This window comes from Mya arenaria, chromosome 2 (genome assembly GCF_026914265.1).
Source record: "Mya arenaria isolate MELC-2E11 chromosome 2, ASM2691426v1".
In the NCBI taxonomy this organism is placed as follows: domain Eukaryota; kingdom Metazoa; phylum Mollusca; class Bivalvia; order Myida; family Myidae; genus Mya; species Mya arenaria.
Window position 1 is genome coordinate 35,919,015 of NC_069123.1, and position 21,310 is coordinate 35,940,324.

General features: G+C 33.4%; 1 protein-coding gene across 1 annotated transcript; it reads left to right on the plus strand.

Annotated features, from left to right (window-relative positions):
- Window positions 1-6,647: 6,647 nt before the first annotated feature.
- LOC128203626 (uncharacterized) lies at window positions 6,648-11,919 on the plus strand. The gene is made up of 5 exons (XM_052905125.1): window positions 6,648-6,668; window positions 9,234-9,338; window positions 9,739-9,807; window positions 10,557-10,622; window positions 11,605-11,919. The coding sequence occupies exons 1-5, from the start codon at window positions 6,648-6,650 to the stop codon at window positions 11,671-11,673; spliced, it is 330 nt and encodes a 109-aa protein (XP_052761085.1). The 3' UTR covers window positions 11,674-11,919.
- The last annotated feature ends 9,391 nt before the right edge of the window (window positions 11,920-21,310 follow it).

Consider the following 21,310-nt stretch of genomic DNA (forward strand, 5'->3'; position numbering starts at 1 on the left):
CATGCTTGGTACTTCCTTCTTTGCCTTTCAATTTCTCAATGTTCACATATTTTATTTTAAAACTTAAACAACCAAAAAATGACAAATATCTATAAACAATAATGTATTAAATAATGGTATGGGATGTCGGGATGTGGACCGGGGTGGGGAATGTTGGCGGTCTTACCTGAATTTAAACTGTTTATTGCGTTTAACCGACTTTCGCATACCTTAAACAAATCAGTCAAACCATTGGCATTAGCAAATTGCAGAATGTTGAATAAACCAAATTCATCTAATTGTACACTTTTATAGAAATAAAATCACGTAGGTAACATGTTTAATTATATAAAAGACTGTGCATGTGCCTTGACCAAATAATAATCACCATATTCAATGCAAAAGGTTTTTTGTTTGTGGCTATATTGTTGAACCATATTGTACCGTAAATGATAGTAGCGAAATGTTAAGTAACGTACTGTTCTTCTCAGGCATCCTGTTGAATAAATCCGTCTGTGTGAAGCCAAAGAAATGCTTGGTAGAAGTTCGCAAACCTATGACATAAGAAACGTGATCTTGTTTTGTGAAAGCTATTCATTTTTTCTTCAGAAAGCTGGTAAAATAGTTAAACAATTGCCATGTGAACAATCATTGAAAGCCATCGGAAAAGAGCAACTGCTTTAATTGTTAACAATTTTGAAGTCAAGAAACAAGTATTCATAAAATGTTCCTATACCTCGTCCCTGCCACACTGTTGGACCTTGCTGCACAAATCAGAGTCAGGCTGTTCCCCGCATGCGTAGCAGACGGGTCCCAAGGTATTTGGGAGGCCTGTCTCTCCACAAAGATTGGCATTACATAAATCACTCCTGCAGCATTGAGTGCAGTCGCTGTTTGATCGCTTTCCGACAAGGGCGACACCACATTGCTGGAACACAATAACTACATTTATAATTACTTGAATAGGCCTAAAATATAGTATTAAATGTTTCCACTACCATCACTGACACACAAATATCGGTCCTACCAAAATATTTGAATTTCTTAATATATGAAGAACTTTACGGGTCGCTTTTGATGTTTGAGCTCAAGAGGACTAGGGTAAACAAGAGTTTATTTCTCTAGTCGTTAGTATTAACAAATGTACTGACTAAAACCGAGAGAGGTGTTTTTAAAGGAGTAGAAATTAAAAAGATATGACGTAAATTTAGGGGATAATGAGTTATAATAGTGTATATACCATTGCGTTCCGACATCCATACACATGTCTGATTCCGTTTGTGGTGGACGGGTAGTCGGCAAAACAAACCTAATAAACGTATTTCAAAATGCGTGCACAATGTTAAATAACATTATCTACATAGAACTGTATAATTAATAAAATTGATAGTTGCAATGAAGAGAAGAACAAGCATAAATGGGATCTAATGTTTAGACAACACGAGAACTGAATAGCAGAATTATTCTAAGAGCACCATTCAAAACATATCAATTTATTTTTTTATATAAAAGTAATCTCCAGAAACAAGCTCAGCCGCCGAAAGTTTAAACATAAGCCCCGTCGTTTAATGGCACAGGGTAAACGCCAAAGACATAGAACACAAAAACAAACAACCACGAACTACATGGAACAACAGCACAAACCTCCACACACAACACAGTACATAAATTATATATAAAAAGTACACCATTAATATTTTTCACATGTTGATTCGACAGAACAAAATTGTAAGATAATCCAGGTATTACCTCATGTGGAGCACAGGTCGTGACGTCAGTGCATTCGCGCGATGAAAGTTGGGAGGAGCAATTAAGACAGACTAGACTCAAGCCTAAAAACATATAATGTTGTTATTATTAAAATGAACCAAATTAATTGTTACGGTACATTTAAATCATTCAATTTTATTCCCTGTTTTGCCAAATATTTGTAATTTGAACACTGGTAAGGAGTATATAGCCAATCTGGATGGAAACGCATAGCTCCTAAATGAATGACTGTCAGAGTAAATTTTAAACATGCTGTTTATATCCGATACCATCTGCCGAGGAGTTTGTGCGACGGTCGTCACATTTTCGTTGAAATGTGTAAAACAATTATTATTTTTTAATAATAATTCAAATTTCTGTTGATTGCTGATACGTTTTTTGTTCATGGTAACAGTTCAATAAACGGTGTTTACCTTTTAACAATAACGATAAACATCCCATGTTCCATTTATCTAGTGTTTTCACCTTTAAGATATCGTTGAACAATCTACGAAAAACCCGTAGTGAAGTTTCAAATTCACGATTTCATTTTTGCAATCGGGAAATCGTGAATTTGTGACGTTGGAATCGTGGAATTGAAATCGTTTAATTTGTTTTTCTATATGTGAAATCAAAATCGGGAAAATTGAAATCGTATTTTTTTTAAATTAAATTCGTGGCACTGAGATCGTGATTTGGTGAAGGAAGGGTCTTTAGTTGATACCAGATATTAGGATTGAAAATTATGAACACTTGCATTCCTTCACGAAACATGACAGCAAGAAGCTTGACCAAACCAAACGTCCATATATCATCATTTTCTGATGCCTGAATGAATGTAAAAAAACTCAACTATTTAATAGCACACAATCTTACATCAAACGTCATTACAACCAACATTTTCACAATAAATTCAAGGCGCGTTTTTATGGATACGTATTTGATTCGTTCAATGGGAATGTATCGATGGAGAAATTCTATTTATAATTAGAAGAGTGATTTCTTCACGATAACAACTCTTATTCGACTTTGCTTAACATATGATGTCAAAAACCTTGTTGATGCGTAACTCCATAGAAATAAAATGAACTTACATTTTAGCTTCAGAAATGATCATATAATAAAATTAAGTTTGTTTTAATAGTTACCGTGTGTAACTAAGAGGTGAACAAGGTACACTGCAAAAGAAAAATATTATATTGAATACAAATGCATAAAGAATACTTTAAAATCGAACTAATAAGTAAACTACTAAGTTGTTACTCAATATCACATGATGGAAGTGTGAGAATACATTATCAACTTAACGTGCATGAACCAAAACCTTATAAAACCTTATACTTTAGTTACAGTGTTCACTCACTGAAATTTAGGAATTATTTAAAGATATGCGTAAAGCCGACTCTAAAAGAATGTCTTATCACGATTATCAAAAACTTGTGTTCTCGTGTAAATATAAGAATATGCATAGCTGCATGTGTGTTAACATTTACAATCCGCCTTTCATATGTGTGTCTATATAGTTTGTGTAACATGGTTATGTATTTTATGCATTTTCTCTATCCATGTGTGATTGTATGTGCTGCTTTTGTATTATATGAAAATAGCACTATTTCACCATACAAAACATGATATTCTGATTTCCAAATTGTCTTTATACTAAATATTATAAAGATTCCGATATGACAGTTTTGTATGTACGAAAATATTTGTATGTATATGGTTTCTGTGTTTACAAAAAATAAATTACAAAAAGAAACTGGTTTCCATGTGTTACTTTTTATATCTATGCCTACGGTTTAAGATTTATTTCATGCATATGTGTGAAAAGGTGGCAAATATTAGTGAATGATAACTAGGTCATTTCACTATACCTAAAGTAAAATGATTACATTTGACTATTTTACTCTGGCTTGAGATGGAGGATATTTGTTGATTTCATGGTAAGATCGTATTTTATTTCACGAGTGTCATAGGAAAACATATTTTCGGTTGTGGTGAAGCCGAGATAATTCACTGGAATCAAATTTTCTGTTTCTTTCATGCTTAGTTTTGGAGTTTTTTTATCAGCATTTTAATTATTGTTTTTAAATATACCTTTTTGAGAAAACTGTCTTTTACGCCGCTACCCATGGGACGCTCCTCACACAAAGATATAGCTGATAGCAAAGCTGCCAAATTTCTATAGCTTATTATTAACTCGTTTTTTTAGTGAAAACATTTTATGAACATTAATCTATGAACTTTTATTGATACATCAATGTTCACATAAATAACAGTTAATACACGAAAACACTTTTAACTTAAATAGGACATGAATACAAGATCAAATTACTACGCTGCCATTTATCTAAAAAACATTTGAAAGGTCGAACGTGTAAGCAAAACCATTGCGGTTAGTCATTGGATAAAACATGTTTTCTTAGTTTTAGAATGTGTGTCATGATACATGGGTATTAAGTTATCCCCGCACTGCCAGAGACCAGTCTGGTTCGCTTAAAGATAGATCGTTTTCCAGGTAAAGAGAGAAAACCACGTTTGTTGACCAATTTTGAAGCGTGTGTTGTGTACAAAAATCATCATTTAATGTATTAATTGTTGTTTTAATTTTTCCGGACAGTTCGTAATACATATAACCACGACAAACAGTTAAAAAAGATATTTAAACAATGATATATCATCGAAACTATGTTCGAGTATTTGTTTGTGTCTGTTATTTGTTTAGAATTGCGTGTGTCTCACTATCCCACCCCTGACACATTCAAGATGGCTGTGGCAACCATTAAGCATTGGATAAGCGAGCAATGTTTTTATCTTTTTACCAGTTCACCAATCATTTGTTATCATGTACTTAAATTGTGTTTTCATTTATACCCCAGTTCTCACTTTTCTGATGTGATTTGCTTCATCAGTGTTTTATTTTTTTCACTAACAAACCGGCGCGCACTGTTCATGTCAGTAACACTCGGAAGAGGAGTTGACATTAAACAGAGATAGATATATGTTAACGACATTTTGAACAGTCTAGTATTAAACTTACTTTTATATTGAAAGTTATTTCCCTTTTTCATACATGGATTCTGCTTTGCTCTGGGAATCTGCTATGTTTTGACATGCATCCGTAATAGTGACAATACATATAGACTTATGAACACTGTACATTCTCAGGAAACATATTTTATTCGTATTTATTTTGGTAATCCAATCAGTTTGCATTCTGATTTTGATGAATAATTCAGCATTGTTCTGACTAAGTAGATGTTCCTCATTTAACAGTTGAACTATTCGTTATGGGGAACATAATCTGCTTTGTTTTTATACTTCTTATCACTAACTTTAAGGTGTTGGTGAATTACTAAATAAATAGTAAAAGTTTTTAGAAAAGATCTCATTTGTATATGAAAATTACCGTGAAATCGCAAATCCAAAATCAATCTCTAGATGCTAATTTAATGACAATGTACAGAGGTTGTTTTATAAAACAAAAATATATAAAAAAAGTTACAGTCGTAACTCAATGACCACTCGTGACAAACGATATTATACTGAAATCAACTAATATCAACAACAAAGCACCACACCAACAAAACAAAGGTATTTATTTCAGTTTACATAAAACACTGTAAATAATGAATATTTTACCTCTATGTCTTCTTTTATTTCCTCTGAGTCGTTAATTAGAACAAAGTCAGAAGACAAGATAAGAAAAGTAATTTCGACACGCAGAACATTTACGTTATTAACAAAAAGTTTAGCTTTATTCAATGTTATTTATCTGCGGCTTGTTTTAATGACAATTCGTAATTTATGAGTAAAGAGGGCGTACGCGCGTTGGACTAGGGATTCGTACGTGTAAAATATTTGCTAAAGCTTAAATTATTCATCACTCTTCGTTTGAAGGTTAACTCACCCTTCACCAGTTGAAAGAGAAATCACTATTTTTCTGCCGAAACATCAACAATTAGGAAAAAGATATATTCGAAAAAGCGGTCGTACAAAAAGTACGTTGATAAGTCGAGGCTTTAATATTAAATCTAGTGCAAAAACAAGAGAAACTTTGGAGTCAGAACTTACCATCTATATTGACGGAATCACAGTTTAATTAAAAAGCTTTCCACAGGCATAGGGAGGTTAAGTTGCAAACCATGGCAGTATTAGCAATGCAACAGAAACCCAGAAGTCAAACATCCAATGACTCACGGCCAATCAAAACAAACAATCGCCAAAAGACAACTAACTTCACTAGTGTGCCGGTAGCTGGTAGTGAAGCGCTCAGCCATATAATAATGACAAGCTCCTGGTACAAATACAGGTACATCAGTACAAATCAGCGTTATACACTGTAACTGGCCAATGTTACCCTCGTTCATGTAAAAACAAGACTTTTGTTTGTGTTAACGCCTCAGAAATGAAGATGGAAAAATTATATGGAGTCAATTTGAAACAACAAAACCATAAATAATTGATATAATGTAGATTTTGTATAGTTATCAAATGATGAATTGATTATCGGTTTAACCAATAGTAATATGTTGTCATTGCAAGGATGTCTCAAGTAAATAATTTTAAAAAGAATGAAGTTGGTTTAAAATACAACAGAGGAAACCATAGATTATGATAAAAAGTCAACAGTTTGGTCAAGTTGTCGGAATAAACAACTTGCTTCCCCTTATTTCGTTTCATTCCATTCAATTAGTGGAATGTATGTACCTATTGAAGATTGAAGATAAGTTAGAGCCTGAACTCACGTGGCCGTCTTCAGCTGGATATTTTTCTGTAATGCTATTGATTACAAAGCGTTACCTTGGAAATCAATTTTTCCGCCTTCCGCGCTAAAGAGGATTCTTTCAAGATCTGTAGCTGTATTAGTTGGGTGCTCTATCAGATTTCAATAGTAGTTCGCCTTTCAAATAAATAGGATGCGGGAAGTGTTTAGCATGGTAAGACATATTTTTTTAGATATGTTCTACAATATGATTATTGCTTTAGTAGATTTGTAACCTATTTTCGGTGTTACGGTGTAGTTACTTTGTTTCAATTCTAAGTATTCAAGATTGTTACATTCACGAAACGGCGTCATTTAGTGAGGACCATGTCTAAGACATTTTGCCAAATTGTACAAACATTTGAATGAAATAAAAAAAACTCATTTTTTTCTGCAATATGGTTATCACACATACATTTTTTTAATTATTGCAACTAATCTAAATCATGAAACAGAGGAAAGCAAGTTTTTTATGGCGTTATTTCATAACACATATCATTTCTCTAGTGTAAATGTCAAACACAAAAGTATATAAGTATTACGTCTATTTCACATATATATGCTATTGGAAAATTTGACATACTATTTATTACCTTTTGGACTGACATCCGATGAAACAATGCAAAGAATGGTCCAGTCTACTGCAGTCATTTGTATAAATATAGATATGCAAAAAGCTACAGAAACATGCTCAGTAGCAAAATGTTTAAACATAAACCCGGTTTAGTGGCAATGGGGAACGTCAAAGACATAGAACACAAATTCACAAACAAGAAACATATAAAACTCAGTTGTTGTCGACAGTTAATCCGTCGGTAAAGTTGCACATTAATATTATTTGATTGGTTAATGGTAAATACTGATCAATCAATAAGCATTTCGGTTACTTTTAAAAAAGCAAAGAATTAGAGAAATAAACAAATGGTTGCAGAATATATATAAGGGAAAAGGTTCTTAGTTAAGTTAAAGAGGTTAGACACCAGATAGTTCACAAAATCGGCCAATGCATTATTTCTACAATACAAGCCTAGAATTGTCAAAACGAGCCATATTATGCCGATAATACACCATTTTACATGATTTAAATAATATGTTCTCGCTGCTTTAGTTGATTTTACCCGTTTAAAAATAGCGCATGATGGTTACCCAGTTTAGAGTGTGTATGCTTGCTTAAATCACTTGATTCTTACAGATATATTATATGTTCTGAAGCTATTTTTCAATTAACTTGGATTGGCTTTGTAGAAAAACCCAGTTAATTTCAAAATGGAAAAATAAGCAAAACCTGCGAAAGATGTGTCGTAATCGATGTGATACATAAGTAGGTTAGATTAAATGTGTTGTACACAACGAGATAAAGTTTATGTATTTTTTGGACAAAAAACAAGTTGGAAATCGTATCATCTGGGGTTGTATTCATAAAACATCTTAAGTCATATCCTAACTTCATTTCTGAAGTTTATCATATGAGATTATTGCTTTATGATTTCTGAATTTCTTAAATGTCATTGCCTTTATTGAAAAGAAATATTATGTGTTTAAACACTTTTATTAGTCCTTTAATTCGAATTTGAAAAACATAAATAAGAAAATGACTTAAGATATGTTATGAATACCATCCCAGATGTCTAGACCCTTTAGATATAGAAGCAGATAGGAAACTTCGCCCCTTCCCTCTCGATAGATAATGTGTCCAGAATGCACACGTCCTTGTCTTGGCTGTACTTTCATCAATAGTCACCTTAAAATCGCGACAATGTTACCCTCTTACGGACCTGGTTACTTAAAGGTAGAACAATAAAAAAAACTGTATGTAATAATGCTGAGGACCCAAAATAGAGTAACCTCATGACTGTCCATTGATTAACAGTAAAACTAAAAAAAAACGTAGTAAACTAAAAAGCGTAAAACTGTAACTCTACCCCGCCACCCTCTCCTTATTGCCTTCGTATGATAATGCGAAATTAATAAAAAAAAAAATGAAGTGTATGTTTGAAGCTTAGAACCCAAATTTATTAACCTTTCCCTGACCCCCTCTTCTATCTCTGTACATTTGTAAGTGAGTGGATAAATGGTGTAAAAAGGGAATGCAGAAAGAAATAAGCTTGTATATACCCTCAGATAAACTTCTTCTTCGACTCTAGAGCGGGTTTGTGTGAGCCTATATGACCATGTTTTATGATAGGATTGATATCAGTGTTTGTGTTTATTTTCTGCATTTTACTATAGCATATATCCATTGTTTGAGATGGTCACGATATCTGTGTATTATAAAATCTAGGTTCATTTTCAAGAAGCTTGTTGTCATCGACTTCAGGGAGTGCCCGGTGCGGGCCATGCAAGATAAGAAGTCTAATGTTTGAGAACGACATGGTATCCGTGTGTTTATCTAGTTTTCATGCAGACGCAAACTGGTTGTCATCGACTTCTGGGTTTGCTCGGTGCGGGCCATGCGATACGACATGTCCAATGTTTGAGGAGGACATGTCATCCGTGCGTTTATCTAGTTTCCATGCAGGCACACACACTTGTTGTCATCGACTTCTTGGCCTGCTCGGTGCGGGTCAGGCGATACGACAAGTCCCATGTTTGAGAAGGATATGACATCCATGCTTTTATCTAGTTTCCATGCAGGCGCAAACTGGTTTTCATCGACATCTTGGCCTGCTCGGTACGAGAAGTCTTATGGTTTAAAGGGACATGGTTACCGTGTGTTTACCTTGTTTCATTATAATTTTAGGACGAGCTGGAAAGTGTAATGGAAGAGTGCAGGGACAAACTGGTTGTCATTGACTTCTGGGCGGGCTGGTGCGGGCCATGCAAGATCATAGGTCCAATGTTTGAGGTGTGTTTGTCATCGTATGTGTCAGTCAGAGACTAATTATTGTGACACAACCTGTAATACGACAAGGTTCCACAAACCTTATTTAGGACCGATCACGGGTAAAAATGATCAGGCAAACGTCAATTGTTTAACACTATATAGTGGCATCGTGGAACACTCGTGTCGTTATCAGATAGAATATGATTTAAATGTTATTGTAATAATGTGAACATATTCAACCACAGCCTGTTTCCCAGTTAAAGAGTGTCAATGTGTTGTTATATAACGAAGTACCGTATTCTATTGATATAATGCAGTCATTAACTTTGTCCATTTGGATATGGATTCATTTTGGGTTTTTTTACAAATTTCCTGCAAGCTCCAATATCCGATATCGTATGAAGATCTTTGATACTTTCAGAGGCTTGCAAAAGACACCTCATTGACGTCGAAAGTCGAGTTTGTCAAAGTTGATGTGGATGAAGCCCAGGTTTGACGTTTTATATTAATGTTATGTTGTAGATAACTTATCAGATATCAAAATACAAGGTCAATTTTAGTACGTCTTCATTTATCAGTATTTATTCAGTGACTGTAGATGAAATGACCTGGTTAGTAAGTAGATCATCAGGCAAGGCATTATGTTAGATCATTATCATTTTATTGGCGTTTAATGTTGAAAATGTTTAAATAATATAACATTCGGAATGCATAGCAGTTTTTATATAATATATATGCACTGTATATTGTTTGTGGAGTTTTGTGCTGTTGTTCCATGTTTCTTGTTTGTGAAATTTTGTGTTTGTTTTCTATTTCTTTGGCGTTTACCCTGTGGCATTAAACTGGGTTAATGTTTAAACGTTTGGCTATTGAGCTTGTTTCTGTAGCTTTTCATATAAATAATGATAATAAGTAGCTCAATTAGAATGAAACTAAATTAGTAATACAGTATTAAAGCTGCACTACCACAGATTGACAGTATTGACATTTTTTAATATTTGTCTAAGAATATTTTTTTAATAAAGTCCTTCAATTCAGACATAAAAAATACGCAAAAAATGGTTCATTAAAAGTCAAAACAAAACATTAAAAAGTTGTCAAAACGGTTAATCTGATACAAATTTCGCTGCTGGTATTTGGGGCACACAAACCCAAGTACGGCCGTTTAGCACCCAAAATAGATATGGTGACGCAAACAAGCTCTCAAACAATCCAAAACAAACCAAACTTGTTCTTCAGGACATTGCAGAATGGGTCGGTGTAGAATGCATGCCAATGATTGTGTTCTACCGAGCAGGTGAAAAGGTACGAACTATGTTGTTATCATTCCGCGCTTTAGAGGGGCAAAATATAGGTTAATGCCAAAATATTCTGTGTTTTAGTTTCAGTTTTAATGTATTACCATGAACTCTTTTGGTGTAAGTGGTCTTCACAAAGCATATAAATTATGTACAGATTACATTCAATTGTAATGTATTATAAGTCATTGATTTTGATGGTCAATACAAACAAAGCATATTATTTGTGTACAGTCAAAAAGGTATTAGCCTTGACCTTGTGACCTGGACCTGTAAGACTGCAAGGCCGCAAACTAAACCTGTTCTTTTCATACAATTATTCAATACAAAAGTGCGAGGTAAAATTGTTCCATCATACATTGATAGGTTGAATTGTGTTAAGTGTTTGCTTCCATAAACTTTTAATTGCAAAATCGTTATTACGCCATTGTGAGGATGAACATTCTCAATCAAGCACAGTTAATGTAGCGGAAGTAAAAGCATTTGTCGTGGGCTTTGCGTTCTTGAAAATCTATTATATTTTAGCCCGGATTACTTTATATTATTATAAAGAAAATGTTTGTTTTTCAAAATTCTTAGGATAAACAAGTGTGGTTTAATGTAAATGATATGTCAAGGAAAGGAAGCCTATGGTGCATTGCATGTATGAGGATGTTAACCCCATTTTATGAACAGAATACAACCTATTTTTCTATCCGAATATTTTGTACCAAATAGTACATCAAACAATATTTAGTATATCGAATATATGTATCGAATAATGCCACATTTTGAGTTTATGTATACCGCTTATCACCCCTTGAGTCCCAATTATTCGTCGAATGACATTAAATATAGTGTACCAAGTGCCTCAGAGTAGGGGGCGGGGGATGGGGTTACAGCCACGTTTATCAATTATCGTTACTTCTTATGAAACATCGAGTCCGCTTTAAGGACAAAAAGGCTTTTTGACTGAATTTTTTTAAGCCATGTCATTGTGTGTTCTACAGATTGATGAATTTGCCGGCGCCAATACGAAGGTTCTGGAAGAGAAGATCAGAGAATACGCAAGCAGCTGATGTCTCATGGTGTCTTTGTGAAACATGGTTGTGTTTCACATGTTTTTTGTCAAACCTGATATTGTTCCGCCTGTTACCTTCTTTAACCTGAGTTTGTATTTACTTTGCTACTCTATAACGGTGAATTTGTCTCATACCTGATTTTCTATAATATGTGTTTTGTACAACGTAGCATATCATATGAATTTGTGAAATTTTGTTCTGATTTTAACGTGTATGAGTAAAGCCTGGTTTTTCTTCACATGTGTATTTTTGTACTAAGGCTTTGTTTCATATGTACATCTTTTGATATTTTTTTCCTTTATTTACAAGTGAATTTTAGAAAGGTGTTTCATATGTGTAGTAATAAAACCTGGATTTGTTTTACAGGATAATGTGTTGAACTTGGTTTCATTTCACACCTATATATAGTTTGAACCTTGATTTGTTTCTCATGTGCAATCATAAAACATATTTTTTTGTAATGATTTTAACCAAAACCGATCTTGTTCATTTTTGAAACTAGGCTTTTTCACATTTAAGTGGATGTGTTTTTGAGAAACCTGGGCTGTTATTCAATATTGTTCTTAATTGGATCTAAGAACGATGTAGCTAATCGGATTACTGGTTATTAATAACTGACAAATAGAGTGAATGATGCCAATTACTTATGACCGTAATATCTTCTTAAGCTAAATTGAATATCACTACTGATTTCGTACCGCATGTGCATTTTTAAAAACTAACCTTGTTCTTATGTAAATAATGTGTGAAACTAAATGGGTTTTTTTGTTAATCCTGACGTTCTTACATATGTGCAATTTGTACAAACAGATTTCATTTTACCTGTTTTCGTCTCAAACATGCCCTTTTATTCTGTATAAGTTCAAACATGTTTTATGTCATAGTTTTCACTAATTCTAACGTCTTATTATCAAGTAATCTGATCTTATTAAAATGCCCATTCAATTTGTTTGTCCTTTTGAAAGCATTCGAGATGGGAAATTGATTCACGTGCAATTACTTGCTATATTAAGCAATGTGAAGAACTTTAATTTTAAGCTAGGCATAAATTCTAAACATGTTGCCATGGTTTTACACATTTCAAGAAGTTTGATTGCGGTTTAATGAATGTCACATAGTTCTCGTTGCAACTTTTTTTGAAACACACGCTAATGTCCTCGCATGCATTGTGTGATATATGAGTATTTTAAAGAAGGCCATTACTGGCATTACAAGTTACAATATCGTGTTATATGACAGGAAATGTATTGTTGTATCCTTGTGTTAAATGGAATTATGGGAATAATTTATAGTCCAATTAATGTTCGTGTATTTCTATGAAAGATATTGCTGTTAAGGAATTATCAAAATAAAGAGCAATACAATGTGCTCTGCATTCAAAAATACATTATGAACTAGAATTGTTATGCAACATTGTCATAAAGAAAAGTTGAAAAGTTTGTTAATGACTCTTTAATTTTAAACAGTTCTATGAGTAGTTATGCCCTATGTTTCCTCAATATACGATTTACGTGAACCAAGTGCCCTAGCGATGTGAATTAATATCCTGTACGCTCGAAGTAGGGTGCCAACGGCCTGGTGGTCTAACGGCGTGAAGTCAGAAGCCTGGTTGCGTAAAAGTTACAGCCTGGTGACCTATCGTCTCGTATTCGGGGGACTTCTTTTTTATAGAGTGTAGCAATTTCATTTACGATTTTAATGAATACAATACACAACGTGCCATGGTTGTGTTTTATATTAATAAAATACATAGCTAAGTCAAGCTGTTACCATCTTCTCTACGCAATTGCCATGATATGGAACTATATGTTCGCCAATTGGAGCTTTTTTCCATGTTTAGTAGCGGCCTAGTGACCTAGCGTCATGAAGTTTGCGACTAGTCGGGCTGCAACCTAGTAGCATATCCTGTATGATTTAAATTTAAGCTTCCAATAAATACAACGTAAAACATTACTGCAATTAAATACAATGGTGTCTTTCATTTGCGTTTGCATTGAACACAGAGCTTAATTCATGTTATAACCGCCTAATCAACGCATTTAGTGTTGACGCTTGAATGTCCGGTAATGGCACTGGGTAACACACTCACCTTTCACCAAGGTGCGATACTCGGCCAGGACTCGAGTGGGTGTGGGATTTGGTCACAAAGCCGGACAAGCTGGTTTTCTCCGGGTTATTCTGTATAACCACTAATATAGGACCACACTCTCATACAGAAATGTCAACAAACGTTGCATAGAAGAAGTTTGTTTTAACTGAAAAATAAATGGAGTGTAAGCTAACTCTTTTTTTCGCAAGGGCAATATGTGTCTCTCGTTCAGTGCCTGTCTGTGTTACAGTTTTGGTTACTGGACCTGTGTCTTAAGTTTTCGTTGTAATGTTGGTATTTCTTGCGGGTTCCCTTGCTGCAATTTCGGCAGTGTGCAAATTACAAGTGCTATTTTAAAGCTTTCAAAGACACGCGTCCAATTGATAAATATCGCACTAGGCAAACAGCGAACTTCCGTTACGATTTGCCGCAACAAGTAGATCTTGAACTTTGTCTTAAAGCTGCACTCTCACAGATTTACCATGTTTACAACTTTTTTTATTTATTGTATTGTAACGAGCTTTTTTTCAGCTTTAAATTCGTGAAAAAAGCAACAACAGGAATTATTATATTTTTCAAATTATATTTTGAGACGAGCAATAGAAGATCAGTAATAATAAAATGATAACAGATCAACGTTATTTAAAATAGTTTGTAAACGCATTGTTTAAGTTGAGATAATTATATTTATTTAACAAACATATCCTACTCAAAACTCATCGAATGTAACAGTGAAATTATTGAGAAAATTGACATCCATCAAGCAAACACTCCCTATAGCATACTGCTTATACAAAACAAATCTAGGTCTGAGCATTTTTTTAAACTTTGCTGAAAGTCGAATATGTGCTATAAAATTTGCTATATGGTATGTGCTCAGGCGAGTAAGAATGTATTAAAGGAAATTGTCGCCGGAAAGATTTATAAGTTTATTTATTCGCGTTGTATGTTCGGGTCTAACTTTTTACCGCGAACCAATGTCAATATGTTTTGCTTTAAGAAATGTACAAAGTCTGGCACTGTTTTTTTATAAATCAAGATTTAACAAAGATAACGATACTTTTTCAATAGCATAATCAAATTTGTTTGGAAATGGAAAACTATCTTACATCATGCGTGCTAGTTCATTATAATTGGCATACAGTGATATGGTTGTTGATGATAAGTTGACTTCCAAATTGATAATAATAACGCAGAAGAAATTTAATAAAATAACATATCCTCCCTCCGTTACCAGGAGTATAGACCGTTGTGCCGACTCGTTACTATACGGTGTTACGACCAACATACACAATATAGAAAAAACAGCCACACACTGTATTTACTAACTGTTTTACAAACGTAATTTGAAATAAGTTATGCCTCAATATAATTTTCTATAATAAAGAATTATGTCCAAAGTCCATAAAGGGTTGAAATGTTATCATTACAAACCATTTTTATTAAGTCCAAGATGTAAGAATTGTTCTAGCACAGGTGAAAATTCATTGAAACTTTAATTTCAGTCAAAGACACAATTTCATAGACGTTGCCCTTATATTCCAAATAAGATGTTCTCGAACATACGGCAAAGGCCCTCAAAATCCTTAAAATTCTTGTTTATTCTAAATACTCTATACATGGAACTAGAAAATTCTAAAACATTTAAACAGCTGCAGTTTCAATGGTGTCAACCATTCGATTAGGCGACTACAGAAATACATCTATGCTTAACCATCCAATACTAAAGCAAACAACTGCATTCAGTCACCCACCCCTATCCCGCAACGTTTGTACTAGAATGGAATGGAACTATCCCCAATAAACGATATTAAGATGGCATTTCTTGGGATACATGTAGAAAGGTACTATCCATATATAGATTAAGTTCTCATTGCCATGAAATTGAGATTTGAAAATACAATACTATTGCTAGACATAATCGTACATGTAAACTATCTCATCAAAATGTACGTGAATCTGAATATTATTTTTTGACAATCAAAACTTAGGAAAGAATTATATTTTTATCTTTATATGATATTTATATTTAAGCGGACTGTTAGCAGCATTGTTTCGGATGAATTAAACATTTAAAACAGTTCGACAGTTTATTTTACTCTCTGCACAAAACGCATGTGATATGAGGAACATTTACAAAATATATATACAAAGCACAAGATGTGCGTCATAAAACACATACACATACACATACAATTGAATCAGGCTGTAGGGTCAGTTCTTGTTTGACAACATAAAGCTAAACATATTACTGAATATATATAATACATTTTACAATATAGATAGAAAGTGAGTTTAATAAATAAACTATCTAGGTTAAAGATAATTACATATTTAATAACTCAAAAGAGTTATGCGTTGCAAGTATTTTTAAGTCTTCAGAACAATTGGAATAAATCAACTCAAATTATAAATTTTCACCATCTTTTTCAGAAATGATTTTCTTAAAAAAATCAAATTAACAGTTATCCTTCTTACAAAAGGTAAAAATCTCCTTATATCGGTCTTAAGGTATGTGCATGTAAATATAAAATAAAACATGCGACTCGGACAGATATCGTATCTATAAAAAAAAAATGCGACCCGCATGTAAAACGTTCGCACGTGAATTCAATTTACGTTTTAAAATCAAAATAGCGAGCAGCGAAATCACAACCATTTCATAACTTATTGATCTGCTCAAACATAATCATTTAACATATTTTGAAGGGAAGCAATCGCGAAAGCATTTTAAGCAAGTATATGCTAGTTGTCGATAACCAGAGTAGAAAAATAGGCCAGCATTGACAAAAAAACGAAGCCGTATATTTGTATTTCATTCTATATGTACACTGTATATACACGTCGACATAAAAAATAAAAGCTATTCGTTTATTTAGGAAAAGCATGTTGTTCGTGGAACATGTTCATATTTTTTAAATTGAATTGTGAAATTCAAGACATGAAAGGCCTTTCAAAGGGAAAAGTCAGTAATTCGTACAAAATATATTCGGATGAACTTGTTAAGAATTGTAATAGCGTTAATGATCACAAAGTATGGTATTGATGGAAAAGCGAATTGGTGAAACATTATTGTTTGTTTTTTTGTTGTTATTACGACTAGGCTTACTCTTAAAAAATATAATTATTTCAGAGTATTAAGTTAACCTATCGTCGGCAAACATGAAGGTGGTAGGAATAAAACTTGAGTGGATGTAAACTATTAAAAAAATAGAAGTAAAAATCTTGAAAAGAAGGAAACGCATATGAGGTAAAGATGATAAAACATGGCTGAGCGGCTACGTGATAATTTGCCCGCATGCTCATAACATCCCTCGACTACGTCTTTTGCCGTTATGAGAAACTCGAGGAACTTATCATAATACGACCCGGCTCCGCCATGTTTAAGCCTCCAAGTAATTCACAATAAAATTATGTTTAGATATTGAACTCTAACATTGATGCATGTTCATGGACCTTAGGTCTTTAGGGATTTTTATTTTAATTTCGGCCCCATATTCTGTCAACAAAAACACACTGTGTGGTCCCCAAGTGTCAATATGTTTTATGGCTAATATTCAATAAAACCTGAAGTAAGCACCATCTCACCATATAAGTGGGATGCTAGCACCGTCCCTTCATATTTTGGCATATAAGTATTTTTTGAGTCTGCGTACTGATTTATGTCAATTTCGGTGTTCAGTATACCTTCATTTCCGAGCACTTCGTAAAAAGCTATCAAATAACGCTTTCTTTTATGGGGAAAAGATAAGCCTCGTATAGTGGTAGCTCACCATAGCTCTTGCAAAAGAAACATTTGTCGAGGGAATTTAAATTTATTGTGAAATTGGAACTGCATTCTTAATTATGACTTTTTGTTAAGTTTAATTGAAACTTATCATTGACCCTTGATTAGGTGTCATAATTCAATGCGGAGAAAACAAATTTGCTATCGATCAAACTGCGACAGTCAACAGAGGATGGAGATTAAGTGGCATTAATGGATCGTAATTTCTGAACAGAATTTACCAAATAAAACCCTACAATAACTATTCCAGATGTGAGGGACTAACCTGATAGGATAGAACATTTTAAGGCAAATGCAGCGTCAACCATGCCACGCTGCAGTCTAAGCCTTAGGACCAGTAAATCATGAATTAGATGAATAGTGTTATCTTTTTGGCTTGCTTCGCTGGTATAAAATCGGCCATCCTAGGCCTATTTTGCTCATTGATATAGCATATTGAGACTCTTTAGTTTAGACTCCTTATTCTAATATAAAAAATTATAAAAAAATATTATTCATAGGATTTTATTTGGTCAATGGCTTTTGAAATGATTATAAAAAACGTGTGCAATATGCGGTGTATCTTGGTCAACGAGGGGGCAGGTATCTGTGAAATATCAGTCATAATTCCTTCACGCATTTGTTGACTGGCACCGTCTGCCTTTCGTTACTTTGATATTGGTTTGAGACGAAAAAAACTGATATAAAAATCACAGCAAACAATATACTAGTAATACTTTTTAAAATTACACAAATTATAATCGAATCAGTTATGGACTGACAATCTTTAGACAAATGTGGAGTCTACATACAATTACATTTATCATGCAGACGACTTGGTTTCTGTCTAAAGCGTTCAAGGGCTTTTAAAGAAGTACTCTGTGTGGTGGGTGGTACGTAGAATATAACTCAAAATATAACATTTTTACGCAGACTCCTAAACACCTATTTGTCAAATTATGGAAAGACGGTACAAGCACCGTAGCAGCGCTTTGATTTGTTGATACTGTGCTTACTTCACATCCACGTAACGCAAAATGTACTATATATAATGTATATTTTGTCATTTTATTTGTTTTTACATTCACATCATCATCAAAACTATTTATATTATTTGCATGTATGTGTATATGACGAAATACAAATTGACGTTGTCAGTAAAGTAGTCCTTGCACATCAATACAGAAAGTACCAAATACCAGCAATCATGTGATTATTAGCAAATACAGAGCAAAAACGGTGAAAATACTGTTTACAATGTCCAAGATTTAAACAATTATTTCAACACTAAAATGTGATCAGTGAGTTTTATAGATTTAAGTTACAACTAATGTACCTTTCATACCAATAAGAAACATTCTTAACTGAAGACCGTGTTACAATTTAGTTTCAAATTTGCACATCTTATATAGGATATATTCAAAGTATCAATACAAAAAAACTAAAATTGTTATGATACAATAATGATACAAATTTTGTTTATATCCAAAAAATTGATACTTATAGCAATTTTCTTTAAAATTCTTAGATGTTAAGAAAAAAATATAAAACTGTAGCCTCATATTTCACTTAAATGCCCTTTTCGTCTTGAAAGATGACACGACTATTTGCAGGAGACTTGTGTGCTCTAAATTAAAGATTTTTACCATGAGTGAAGGTTCACAATATATGTTACCATGCTAATTAATTTTAGTGAAATATTTTACGGCTTTTAATCAGAAAATTAAAGACACTATCCATATCAATTAAAAGCATTGCCCGTTTTAAGCCTTAATTTCAATAAGTTTATGAAATATATCTAGTTTTATGATTAGTTATGTGAAATATTTAATCAAATTAATACCTGTTCCCTTGTCATATTCAAGCCGCTTGTTTTCTGTCGATTTAAGTTAATGTTTGTTAACTTTTTTCGTTTCATTTTTCATTCCCTGAAAGTATACATTATAAATTAGTATTTAAAATGTATTATTTTGTTTTACCTTATTCTCTGAGAAATTTTAACTATTCCAACGAAATGGCTAGGGTCATTCAAGCCGAAATTCTTATGAAACTGCTCCTAGGCTTGATCGACCCTAGCTGTGCTAACCTATTGAAATGAACATCACAATCAGCCGAGGTAAAACAGGAAATATTTGAAGAATGGAAAAAATGCAGGCTAATTCTGAAAACACGCTATTTTGATTTCCAGTCACTCGTTATTTTTCGCAGCTAATGCCATTCAAAACCATTTTGTTATATCTCAGTTTTAAGACTTTCAGACTGCATATCAATCATATGACATATCCTTTATTATTCCACAAAATCATGTTTTTAAATCCATTTGAGATCATTGACAAATGACAAAACATACGTATTATACAGAATAATACATGGTTGACTATGGCTTTTGGTTGATAATTGCCCCAGTGAAAATAATTGCCCTCGGGCGAGAGCCCCCGAGTAAATATTTCTTCCACTGGGGCAATTATCAACCAAATGCGATGGCCAACCATGTTTTTTTACATACTAACATCTGCCTATTTCAGTAATCTGAGCAACACCGTTAAAGGAAAGATGATAGAAATGTGTGCACCTTTCTTACAATCTAAAACGTTATCCAAGGACTCTTGTCCATTGGAAAATGAAACTTGTATCACCTTCGGGTCGCGCCATATAACATACACTTTCTCACTAAACATGTTTGTATAATGAGGTTTTGAGGCTTTTATATTGTAGAGGAGTGCTAGTTTTTCCATAGTAATGACTCATTTGCTATTTCGGCCTTCTTTTGTTTTTGGATGGTTTTCGTTGAATGTGAGTATTCTAAATTTAGCTTCCACGATCCCTTTGTATCACTAAAAAGAAAAATTAGTATAGCCTTATCATAATTATTTTGGTATGTATTTCGCTTTCGATATGTCCTTACACACCCACCTAATTTCTAGTATCAAAAGTATGCTTAGTAGTGCCTTTTTAGAACAAAAGATAGACAGTTGAGTACGTTTTCTGTATAGTTTTTTTTATAAAAGAAAGTTTCTGGTCAGCTTATTTCAATACTCAGAAAAAGAAAATTCAAGTCCGAGTTTGTCACTAGTCCAAAATGAATTAGGCCGAAATGATAACTGGGTCAAATGACCCGGATTCCTATTGCATGATGTGAGCATGTGAATTGAACGTTCTTTCGCATGCATATGGCACTGAGTTTGTCACTAGTCCAAAATGAATTAGGCCGAAATGATAACTCGGTCAAATGACCCGGATTCCTATTGCATGATGTGAGCATGTGAATTGAACATTCTTTCGCATGCATATGGCACTTGATTGCAGCTCCAGTGACTTTGTTGTCCTTTTTTCTTATCAGTATTGATAACAAATTAAAGGTATGTCAAATCATCGTCTATTGTTTGAAAACAAAAACACGACTTTCAGCGCTGTTGTGCACTGTATTCTTATATAAAAACAATTAACAGCAATAACGTTAATAAAGATTGTTCAAAAACACATCAACAATACAAAAGGACACTAGCGTATAGTTTATGAACAACTGCATGAATGATTTGGAATATTCAAATTCTGAACGATACGCCGGTTAAATTCATTAAATCGCTTGTGATCAAGTATCAACTACATGAAACTTAGTCTTTAATTAGATTTTTTTATATCAGAAGAAGAAAAAGCTCGTATTGATTAAATCAAGCTTAAATAACGCCGTTAGTGCGTTGATAGAATGAAAGAAATCAGTTATTTAGTGGTATAAGTGTCCGCCTCTTACATTCGAGACCAGCTTATTACCTCTCAAA

Excerpts from the sequence above, each read along its gene's own strand:
- LOC128203626 (XM_052905125.1), top strand. The coding sequence starts at position 6,648 with ATGCGGGAAGTGTTTAGCATG. Across the intron at positions 6,669-9,233 it reads TGCGGGAAGTGTTTAGCATG|GACGAGCTGGAAAGTGTAAT; the intron begins GTAAGACATATT and ends TTATAATTTTAG. Across the intron at positions 9,808-10,556 it reads TTGATGTGGATGAAGCCCAG|GACATTGCAGAATGGGTCGG; the intron begins GTTTGACGTTTT and ends CTTGTTCTTCAG.